The sequence below is a fragment of the Somniosus microcephalus genome, chromosome 11 (genome assembly GCF_052327205.1).
Source record: "Somniosus microcephalus isolate GS21.2 chromosome 11, FLI_Smic_1.0, whole genome shotgun sequence".
Lineage (NCBI taxonomy): Eukaryota > Metazoa > Chordata > Chondrichthyes > Squaliformes > Somniosidae > Somniosus > Somniosus microcephalus.
The window spans coordinates 202,085,924-202,098,209 of NC_140997.1; the positions used below are offsets into that span (position 1 = coordinate 202,085,924).

General features: G+C 43.3%; 1 protein-coding gene across 7 annotated transcripts in view; it reads right to left on the reverse strand.

Annotated features, from left to right (window-relative positions):
• The window catches only part of fbln2 (fibulin 2), a 250,620-nt gene that overhangs the window by 69,319 nt on the left and 169,015 nt on the right, over positions 1–12,286 (reverse strand). For all 7 annotated transcript variants that reach the window (XM_086001702.1, XM_086001703.1, XM_086001704.1 and 4 more), the window contains one exon: positions 4,717–4,923. In XM_086001702.1, coding sequence (XP_085857828.1) covers positions 4,717–4,923 — 207 coding nt within the window. The remainder of the gene's footprint in view (positions 1–4,716; positions 4,924–12,286) is intronic.

Sequence of the window (12,286 nt, forward strand, 5' to 3'; positions counted from 1 at the left end):
CTTCCAGATGAGTAAGGAGCGAAATTACAAAGTAGAGCACAACAAAATTATACTGGCCCGTATTTTCCGATCGGAGGCTTCCTGCGAATCTAAATGGGGTAGACAAGTAAAGGGATCTCGGAGTACAAATACACAAATCACTAAAAGTATCGACGCAGGTTAACAAGGCCATAAAAAAAAGGTAAACCACGCACTAGGGTTTATTTCTAGAGGGATAGAATTGAAAAGTAGTGAAGTTATGCTAAACTTGTCTCGAACCTTGGTTAGACCACACTTGGAGTACTGTGTGCAATTCTGGTCGCCATATTATTAAAAAGGATATAGAGGCACTGGAGAGGGTGCAGAGAAGATTTACAAGAATGGTACCAGAAATGCAAGGGTTTGCCTATCGGGAAAGGATGAACAGGTTGGGTCTCTTTTATCTTGAAAAGAGAAGGCTGAGGGGTGACCTAATAGAGGTCTTCAAAATCATGAAAGGTGACGTAAGAAAACTACTAGGCACTCGGTCTAAGCGTTAAACAAAGCTTTAATCAACTGTTTTACAACATGGAGGTCTAGTTGTGTCTTTCATTAGTTCCTGTTATAAATGTCCTGCGCAAGCTGGGCCCGTGCCCGAGTATTTATACTCTCCCTGGACAGTGCCACCCACAGGCCGCTCAGTTGATTCATGTCAAAAGGTTTTGATAAGAGTAGATACAGAGAGATCGTTTCCACTTGAGGGGAAGAGCAAAACTAGAGGCCATCAATATAAAATAGTCACCAAGAAATCAAATAGGGAATTCAGAAGAAACTTCTTTACCCAGAAAGTGGTGAGAATGTGGAACTCGCTACCACAGGGAGTGGTTGAAGTGAATAGTATAGCTGCATTTAAGCGGTGGTTAGATAAGCCCATGAGGGAGAAGGGAATAGAGGGTTATGCTGATAGAGTTAGATGAGGAAAGACAGGAGGAGGCTTGAGTGGAGCATAATTGCCGGCATGGACTGGTTGGGCCGAATGGTCTGTTTCTGGGCTGTATCTCCTATGTAATCCTATGTCTCTTCTGATTGCACTGCCCATCCTGGTTTGGTAGCATCTGTAAATTTGACTAGCTTGCATTGAGTTTCTGAATCCATCGTTTATGTAAATTCGAAACAGTAGTGGTTCTGGGGTACACCACATCACTCTCCCCACTCTGATATAACTCCATTAATGAGTACTCATTGGGTGAGTTTTCAGGCCTCCTGCTTGGTGGAAACAGGACAGTACTGCCTCAAAGGTGGCCACCTAGTAAAAGGACGAGTTAAAGTGGAGGATATTGCAGCCCTTCAAACGGTCCATTAAATGCTCTCTCAGAACAATTTGACTTGGTCTTGATTTTAGAATTTTATGATGGGGCCTCAGCTTAATTCCTTTAGCTGGGAGTCAGGAGTTGGCAGAGAAGTTTATGTAAAGAACAATACATTGCAGACCCGTTATTAAGATCTGATGTAAGTGAAAGCTTGATTTACCATCTCAAAAGTAAGGTTATGTGAGTTAATGGGCCATATTTTGCTGTGACAAGGCATCTAACGGTGTCTGCCGTTATTTAGACTTGCCCCTGCATGTTTAGGCTTTAAGATTTTTTGCATGCCAAGTTGCTGAACGTGCGAGCTGATAACATCACAGCGAGTGAAACAGGGCACCTCGGACCTGAGTGAACAGGGCAAGCAATTGTGTATCTCCTTACCCAATCATATTGAAGGATTGTGAAATTACAGCACAAGGACTGAGAAGGAAGTATAAATTAAAGTGGGTGAATTCAATGTCAAATCAGGTACAGAAAGAGAAATAAAGAGAGGGAAAGAAAGACTGGATTAAGAGAGGGAGAGAGAAAAAAAGACAAAAGACAAAAAGGAAAAGTTAAAAAAAAATTAAAATTCTAAATTTAAAATCTCCAGCAATAATTAAAACCTGTAGGAATGAGACTTTACATTTGTAATAGTTAATTTTCAGTGCCAAAGAGGTTGACTGGCTTTGATTAACACTTATTGCGTCGTTAAAAGGGTACTTAGACAGAAATGAACAAGACTTAACTTTCTGCAGCAAGTTTAGTTCGTATCTACCGCACTATTACAGCAACTTCAGACCGTTCAATGCATTGCAATGGTGAGGCAGTCAGCGAGATGCCGTTTTCATGAAGCTAACGGCAGAGCGGCGCAAGTTGGACAGCAACTTTTGTATATCTATGTTTAACCGCGCATCTACCCCTCGTCTGAAGTTGTACCATTTGCGCATTTATAACGGTGCGCGCCATTGGCCTCGCTGTTACTTTGGCAGCAAAATCTGGGCCATTGTTACTGAACTGAAAGCAATTAGTTTGCAGGCTCACCATAATTTCAAGCTCTGCAACTAATCTATGAGATTCATGTGATCATTTATTCGGTTAAATGGGACAAGTATTTATGTCATTGGGACCCTACTTAAAACAAATGATTTCCTCTTCATAATATATTTCAGGTATTACATTTATGCTCTGTTTAGCTTTAAGAAGTCATAAATTTGTGTGTGCACATAAATATGTGATAATTCTCCTGAGGCAAAGATTTTTTTTTTCCATTTCTCACTCAGTGCATCTAATAAATAATAGCAGATGAGGCAAAAAAAAACTCTCCGTCCTCCAAACACATTACAATTGCATCAGTGTTGACATATCAAGTTCCAATATTCAATATGCGTACGAATCTTTTGAAAAAGCTTGTTAAATTATCATAGAATCATACAGCACAGAAGCAGACCATTCAGCCCATCCTGAGGCTGTGAGATATCCAATTAGTCCCACATCCCTGCTGTAGAATCATGGAAATTAGCGGCAAGTTTAGAGTAGCACATGCCATGGCCTCAAGCCAGCTGGGAAAACTGCCCTAAAATATTTTACTCGACAGCTATAGCCTTTTGAGAGAGGGGTCTTTCATCTTATCTTTCTGGGTCACATTTAAACCAAGGACACAGAAAAGCGCAGAATGACATTACGTCATGCTGGCATACCAAGATCTTCTTTTGTAATGTGTGCTGTTGTGTTGGGGGCACTTAACTGCGTGTGGGCAGCCTCAAGCTGTTTCCCACTGGAAAGGCATTCAAAACAAGAATTCACAAATGGCAATCAAGCCACGAACAAAGGGGAGATATTCGAGATAGCACAGTACTCTCTTGGCATTATCATTTATTCAGCCTTATGTAAAATACAAAGAAAAAGGCAATTACTCAGGTTAAACAAAAATCTGCAATTGTTACCATCTGTCTGGCTATGATACAAATCTTAGATCTAGTCAGCAGGCACTTTCGCATAATCTAAATCTTGGAGAGAGTACCAAGCAAAATTGTGCAAACTTTTATTAAAAATATACAGCAAAGCATAGATTTTGTGAGTTATGCCCCATGATTTCAGGGCAAGCAGGGGCAGGAAATGGGGTTTGCCGGATCTTCACCCACTTTTTCGTCTGCCCAATTTTCTGACGTTACTTCTGCCCAATGACAGAAATGCTTGCTATAAAGTACTGACATGGTAATGTCATACATCTCATTTTCCATCATTACCATTTCAATAAAGGTGATTTAAATCCAGCAGTAGAGGAGGAGCATGGCACCAACCCTCCAGTACCCCCACAACAGAATATATAGATCAAGGCACTCCTCGTCCTACTTGATACAAGAACAATGCTTGTGGGGGATGCACTTCACAAAGGAAGCCAGCATTGAGTTATGCCACATGCTTCAACATGATCTACAGCCCATCTCCTCCACAGGCACCTGACAGCATCCCTATAATTAGGTCCTTTGTCCAACCAAACATCTGCTGTGCACAGGTATATAAACTAGTCAAGGAGGCATTGTTTGCTAGAACAAGCTAGGTCATTTACTTCCCAATGGACAACTGGAAGCAACAGAATGGTGAAATTTTACAAAGTGGCAGGAGTCTCCCAGATGCAAGGAGTCACAGATTGCACCTACATGGCCAGTACATGTTCTCATCATCAACGCCATCACCTGATTATAGAGTGGCACCAAAGACATCAGAGCACCCAACTGGAATAGTGAAGGCATATTTCAGGTGCCTGGTAATATCATTAAACATAGTGGGGTGCTAAGTTGCAGTGTGTTCTGACGTAACTGCTGCCATTCACTGCCCTTGCCATCTCCTGCCACTATCACTGTGCTGTTTTGCTTTGGGACCTGTATCTCTCCAATCCAAGTAGAGCGGCTCTTTGCCTAACTTCATGAAAACGGGGGCCTGCTGCTACCTTCCTGAACTAGGATCTCATCCCTCCTACAAGTCTTACAGACATTCCTCAGGTGAGTAAATTGAGGTTGAGCGCCAAAACTATTTTTCCTGGAGTGGCCCCTTTAATCTAATGCAGGGCTTTAAATTCAGCAGCAGCTTAAAGGGGCTACTCCAGAAAAATCAATTTGATCCTGGAAAATGCACTTTGATCAGCCCACTTGATTTCCAGCTGGCATGAATTGCACTCTGCCAATATTTGACTTCAGTTTTTGCCCGATCAGAAAATCTAGGGTCAAGTGTCTAACTTGCATTAGGTCAACTATGTAAAACATTAAGTGCATTGGCAAGAATAGAAAAACCTGACACATGTTATCATAAGATTTTCCCATGAAAGGCGCACTCTTTAATACAGCTAAAGGCTTGGTCCTAATGGCAGCAGAAGGTAACTTTGAGAACAGTAAACGTAGATTCCCCTCACCTGACTTGCAGTTGTGTCCATCTGCTTGCAGTGTATATCCTGTGAAACAGGTGCACTCATAGGATTCCACTGTTTTGATACAGAAATGCTGGCACAATTGTCCGGGATACATTGAACATTCATTTAGTTCACCATCAGTTATAAAGTTAAATGTGGCCTCGTCTTCACTCACAGAATGAGCTTCTTTATGACTTTCTGTTTCTAAAACTAGAGAAAAGATATAATCAATGATTTAGCTCACAAACTTCATCCAGAAATGTGGGAAACACCTTAAAACTGGGACAAACAAAACTGCTGCCAGAATTGCTCGAGACACTCTGGAAAAACTCATGCTGCAATGCCTCCTGGTGACCAGAACATGCAACTACATTAAGACAGGTAACAGTTTACATAGGAAAATTACTGTTTACACAAAAGTGTTACCAAAAATCATGACAACAGAAAGTGCACAAGATATATGTGTGTATATAAGCAAAATTATACTTATTTAACTAATACAAAAAACAGTGCATGGTTTATCAGTTTAACAGTTTTACCCATAAATGTATTTATTTTTCTGATCAATTGCCAGGAAATGATATACTTTCTGTTTTGAGCATTCAATGTTAGCATCAAGCATTTCCTGTTCAGTTATAGTGCAGTTAGCTGGAGATTAAAGCACTCTCTACTGTTCCCCAACAATGTGCCTCAGCTTAATCCTCAGGGGAGCAACAGTGTGACATTTTCTATTTCTTCCGCCAGTTATGCTTTGGCCTCTGAACAATACTAGAAATTTAATTCCAATAGCTGCCAAATCAGCGTCAGTTTTGTGTTGTGGATCCATGCTCACTAGGAACTGGGGGGAATTTTAACTCTCTCTGCTTGGTGGAAACAGAACGGGCGAGCAGTTAAAATGGAGCAACTCCATTTCCTGCTCTGTTCCTTGCGATCTCCGATCTTAATGCCATTGGTTTTGATGGCAGATTCAGACGGGAGCTTCATGCATAAAAGGTCACTGGGGTCCTATGACATCAATAGGACAATAATGGCATTTTAACTGGGCCTGAGCCCGGTCAGGCTGAAGCAGGTAGGAAGGATGAAGAGATCCTCCAGGTAAGTGAAAACATTTTCTTTGTGGGGCCAGGATGCTCCTCCAGGCCAGTGAGTGTGTTTGGGAGGCCGGGGTGAGTGAGTATGCTTCACACTCGCCCTGGCCTCCCAACCCTGACATCTCAAAACCCACTCGTGATTAAAATCAGCCCCTAGATTGAGACTACTCAAAGCCACTTCATGTGACAACCTTACAGATGGAAGACACAGGAGACATTTATTCCATCAGCCGACGTTGGAACAGATTCCAGAGTCAAAGGACAGTGTCTAACCTGCTGCACCACTCTGTCTCTTCTCCCTCCATTCCCAGCCCCAACAACTTTACTCTGGCCAGCCAAGTTACATTCCCAAGTTAACATTATGAAATCCTGTATGAAGGCACTTTGAGTTTTTTTTCCTTTGAATGATGCAAGTTCTTCATAATTTTCATATTCAATCATTTCCTTTCAGTTCATGTGTTGCTATTGTGTATTGACGCCCATGTCTCACATCACAAAAGGGTGTAACGTATCCAGGCTTAGAAATAATGTAGAACTGTTGGAAATACCCTGATGCAATTTCTTTGTTACAGCTAAACTGGGAAAATATGTGTAATGATCTGAAATATTATATGATTCTTCAGGATTCAAAATAATCAATGTGCATCTCGTTGATTGAAACTTATCTGCTTGTGCCTCTTTCCTTTTGCAGGCTGTGAATTTGCTGGGAAATAGTTATCAGCTGCAGCTATTTTCCAGTGCTGGCACTAAGGGCTAGATTTTCAGTTGCTTGCGCCAGCAGTTTGCGCCTTAAGAGAAGTGATTTTCGGGCGCTATGTGTGTAGCGCCCGGGCGTAGCGCAGTTTGCGCCCCGCCCCAAATTAAGTTGCCCGTTAGCGCTGGCGCAAAGTTTAGCGGCCGCCCGGATGCGCGCGCAGAAAATGACGTCACATCCTCGTGCAACGCCCTTTGGCCGCCCCGAATCCAAACTTCAGTCGGACCGCCCCATTGTGCGGCTGGCGTCCAGAGCGTTTGTAAAATGGAACGCAACACACCCTGGGGAGCGCAAATTAAAGGGCACTCCTCCTGCACTATAAATGGCAGTCTGCATGTGTTGTGTGGACGGATCCAGTGTGTTGTTGTGCACGGTGTATTTATCATCTCCTCCTCCTCCTCCTCCTCCTCCTCCTCCTCTTCCTCCTCCTCCTTCCGTTTTCCCCCCCAGACTCTGCCTTTGAAAAAAACACATGCACCCTTCCCCTTTAAGAGCTCACTGGCACCAGAGTGTCTGCCGCGAGCTCGGGTGTTGCGCTCTGCACCGCTGGCTTAGCGCCTGAAGATAGTAGTGGAACGCCTCTTTTAGCGCTCCACCAACCTCTTAGGGCGAAGCCACTGAATTTCCGGCAACGGGGCGCTACTTTGGGGCGGGCGCTAACTTCGGGCGGGCGCTAAGGTTAGCGCCCCAAAACTGTCTATACTGAAAATCTAGCCCTATATGCCTTTATTGGAATGTATGAATTTCATGAAGTGGCAAGTACAGGAAAATGTGATTTTCTTTAAAGAAGGAAGTATCACATGGTTGGAGACCAAACTGCTGAGGACACTCTCCAGCTGTCCAAGAAAAAAAAGGCACATTTCTTTTGTTATTTTTGTATAACAAGGGGGAGAAATTCGGTTGTTAGCGCCACCGATTAACGCCTAAAGAGGCCGAGAAGTGGGACGCTAGCCAATTTCCGGGCGGGCGCAAGGCGCCTAACGCCTCGCCCCATATTGAGCATGCATTTAGCGCCCGCTCATGGGCGCAGGCTGATTATGACATCATTTGAGTGTGCAACGCCTTTTGGGCGCCCCGGACCGGAAATTCAGTGGCGCCCGGCGCTAATAGTGACAGCTTACCTGGACCTTACCAAGTCGCTCTCGGGCTGGAGGAGCGTTATTTAAAGGGGACTGGTGTGGTTTAAAAGCGGCAGCCATTTTTGGAGCACAACTTCCTCGAGAGCTACAAAGAGTTGCTGAGCTGCACACTGAAAGCCATTTGACCACTGAGCCAGCGCAGGCAGATGATCTTCAGCCTTCTGGCCATCACCTTGCTGTTGGTGAGCCTTGACAATGGGGAACCTTCCTGTGGGCACTTATTATGGGGGCTGCATTGGAGGGGAACGTCCTGATGCTGAATCATCTGGAAAGGGCACTGAGACGCTGGGAGAGGGGGGCGGGCATGGCCAGACGGATGAGAGCCAACAGGCGTTGCCACAGCAGACCTTACGCTGGCAGGGTTTTCCGACAGCAGTTTTCCTACATGAACATGCCGGAGGAGCAGTGTGTCAGAAGGCTGCGATTTAGAAAGGAGGTGGTGACTGAGCTGTGCCAGCTGCTTCAGCCAGATCTGCAACCTCAGATAAGGTGCAGGACATCTCTGTCGATGGCTGAGAAGATGCCTGCTGGCCTGAACTTCTACGCGAGCAGCTCTTCTCAGGCTGCGCGTCAGAGGCTGATCAGAAGTAGCTTATAGGCCCCTCTCACGGAATGCTGCTGCCATTCCAAGAACAGGAATGGAACCGGTCTGATACCCCCAAGCCTGTGAAGGGCAAGATGCATGTAAATAACAGGCATGACCATTGTAAATGAAGAAAGTGTTTCATTAAACAAAATGTGGTTCCTTCAAACATGAGAAAGCTATGGCAACAGAAAGCAAAACTAATACACTGACACATAACTGCCTCTCACACCCGAGAGACTGTCCAAAACATAAATCACATTCCGACCATCTTCCTTGGCCTTGATTCCACTGCGCCAACCAAAGCATCCAATGCCCCATCAGTGAGTCGTTCCGCCCTCTGCCTCACCCTTTCCATGTCTTGCTAGGCTGGTGCGCCACAGGTAGGCTCCCACCGCTTTGAAGGCCTAAAGGCAGTGAGTGTGTCTGGTGATGCCAATTGACCTGCCCCTTTAAGAGCTGGCCAGCGCCACTGTGTCTCAAGGAAAGTGATTATTGACAGCACCCTCGCTGCGCCCCTCCGCCGCAAAATTGGGTTGCGCCACCGGGTTAGCGCCTTAAGAGTAGTGTGCAGCACCTGATTTAGCGCCGCAATCACCTTTAGGGGCGCTGCAACCCAGTATCGCGCCAGATGGCGTTAAATCGCAACTGGCGCTAGGCTTTGCGCTTCGCCAGAACTAGCGCCCCAAATGGGGCTATACCCAATTTCTCCCCCCAAGTGTTCTTTCAATCTGTCCTCATCACTGCTCATTCAAAAACAATGGAAAATTTGAAAGCAGCCTGTATTACACGAGTCTGCCTCCATTACTCTATTCTATCTTTATGGATGCTAATCCATTACTGTCAATGTGGAGGCCATTGGGAAAATAGCTCCACACTGAAATGAAGTACTTTTTTTGTATTGGTTCGACTCTAAATGCAACACTAATTTCTGTAAAATAGCCCAACTTTGTTGTATTTTCATCAAAGATGCTCCTTCTTGAATTAAAATATTGTCACATAACAAAAACATGGATACTGCAAAAAAGCATTTTTTAGTGCCAACATCAATTTAAAAAATATTCCAGCTAGATTTTAAAAAGAGTACTTGTCATTTCCAAGCATTTGATCATCCATTGTTGATGAGAAAGAGCTTTCATTTATATAGTGTCTTTCACGTCCTTAGGATGTCTTAAAGCACTTCACGGCCAATGAAGTACAGGAAACTCTCTTTTAACTGGCAAAATTCAGGAGTAGGTTCAGGTAAGTTTTACTTCATATTAGTGGCAGTTCCTGGATCTGTGGCTGTGTAACTGGGGTTCGTGCACTTGCTCCTAAGCAACAGGGACGCTTGGTCTATGGCCGGAGTTCCTGCACATGTTGCTAAGCAACAGGGAAGCCTGGATTTGTTGCTGTGTACGGAGCTCTCATACCTTTTAAACTATACCTCTCTGTAATCTGGACTTTTTGATAAACCGGCACCACGCCGGTCCCGTTGGTGCAGGATAATAAAGAGTTTCCTGTACCTTTGAAGTCTGGTCACTGTTGTTTTGTAGGCGAAACTAGCCGCAATTTGCACACAATTATATTCAGACTTCCTTTGTTTCAAATGTTCTCATATGAAAATGTATTTTATTAGTGACTGGCACTTTTGTTCAGTGTATGTTATCCTGTGCTATTTTTTTAGGTTAAATTTAAAATAAAGTCACGCATTTTACATTTAAATTCTCTTCTTATTTAATGGAAAGTCTTTTCAACAATAGTACCTCAAAAGCTTTATCTCTTTAACTTTGTTCCAGGATAACATAATAGAAAACCTCCTCAGAAATAATGAGATTTCATAATAAATGATTCTATATCACCATATCTGTTGCCTTTACATCTTTTCATCTGTACGTTTCATAAGCACTGGTTCAATTTTTAGTATTTTCTTTCTAGCCCTGAGAATTTACAGTTGCTCCATTTTTCTGGTTTTGACAATCTAAGCTAAGAAAAACAATCTCGTGCATAATTTTGCCCTTCTGTTCGTTATAGGTACAATTAAAATCATGCTAATAACCTGGATTACTGCAGGATTTCATGTAATGTACATCAAAGACTGCTTTCCACTGGTGTTTGGAATTTGACAGAACCTCCTGCCAACATGTATACATTTTTCTCTTTTCATTAGGTTCCACCTCAGAGCGAGAGCCATGGTATTGTTTCCAACACAATTTTCTTTTTAATCATGCAAACAAGGACCACCTGTGTAATGACTTATGCCACCAGATTGATGTAACAGCGTATTTCGTATTTCTAACTGAAATTGCGGCCCAACCTTTCTCTCCTCATACAGAAAAGCTGACAATTTGTATTTTAAATATATATACAATTTCTTTAGTTACTTTTTGATTTTTATTAAATTTTCCTTGCAGTGAGCTGCAGTAACACAGTGGGGTAAATTTTCGTCTTCGCTGCATAGGTGGAACTCTGGCAGAGCGGATTGCCCGCCTGGTATAAAACCCGTCCATTGAAAGCGACGTGAACAGAATTAGTGTCAGTTAGGTCATTCTCAGAATATCTGTAAATGGAAGCCAATTTTTTTCCCACCAGCAACATCCAGTTTCAAAGAGACATGCATGAGTTTACCAACGGTGAATAATGATTTTTTTTTACAGAAAACTGGGGTAGAGTTTCCGCTAGGTTACGCTGGTTTAAAAAATATTGCGCTGGAAGTCAGCTCCGCCCACAAAACTGGCCACACCCCCAAATCAAATTTATGACCATGGCGAGTTTCCGCCAGTTTGTTGCCCTTCGAGGAGGCTCTTCAAATTAGACTTTTTTTTTCCGGCACAAGTGTACTAGTAGGCACCTTTTTAAAAGCTTTTAAATATTAAAAAATATTTAATTTACTAAGAAACTGACTAACGTACACCAATGAAACTAGTAAATGGTTCTGTATATTTTTTTTAAGTCATTTTCAGTTATTTAGAACCGGGTTACTCACAGGTGCTGAACTAGACACTGATTAAAAATGCTGATTTTTGGTAATAAACCCAATTTCAGCTGTATTAATAAAATGACACCAGGTTACCACTCTTCAATATATCAAGGAATATTTTTTAATTCAAGGGGAAAAAGGTAAACAATTACATACTACAGTAAAAAGCTGCCCGATTGCGCTGGTTGGAGGAAGATTTTATGTTTGTGAATATGTAAATGAGTTTGATCTCGGCGGGGGGGAGGGGGTCCGATCCCCAACCCAGGGGTGTATGATCCCCAAAACAGGGCGTCAGATCCCAGGAGGGTCCGATCTCTGACCCCAGAGGGGCCCAATCCCTGACCTGGGGGGATGGGGGGTGGGGGAGGTCTTTGCATGGGTCCAATCCAAGGGAAGAAAGTAAGGTTGGGGAGCACTCCTGCTCTTCCTGGCCCACAACCAGTTCTGTAAAGGCATTTACATTTTCCCTGAAGCTGTCCTCACTTCCCTTGAGCTGCCGGGTTTCCTGAGGTCCAGGAAGCCCGGCCAGCCAGGGTTAAATCTATAATAAAAACAGAAAATGCTGGAGATACTCAGCGGGTCAGGCAGCATCTGTGAAGAGAGAAACAGAGTTAATGTTTCAGGTCGATCGACCTGAAATGTTAACTCAGGCAGCATCTGTTTCTCTCTTCACAGATGCTGCCTGACCTGCTGAGTACCTCTAGCATTTTCTGTTTTTATTTCAGATTTCCAGCATCTGCAGTATTTTCTTTTTGTATTAGTGTTAAATCTATAAAACAGGTTACATCTGAAACTGCCAGATTAAAATATTTAAATGGCCAACCCACCTCCTGGGAACGGTTTGGCTGCCCACCTCTTGTCCCACCTCCGTTAAACCCGGAAGTGGGCGGGATGGGGGAGGGGGTTAAAATCCACCCTTTTGTCTTTTCTAATTTTCTTTCAAATATTTCTATTTCGCCATTTGTTCCATTCGCACCTTGTTTGATTTTTTTTTAGCTTTTATGTAATTTTCTGTGTAACACTCAGCAAAGGTCCTGGCAGACTGGA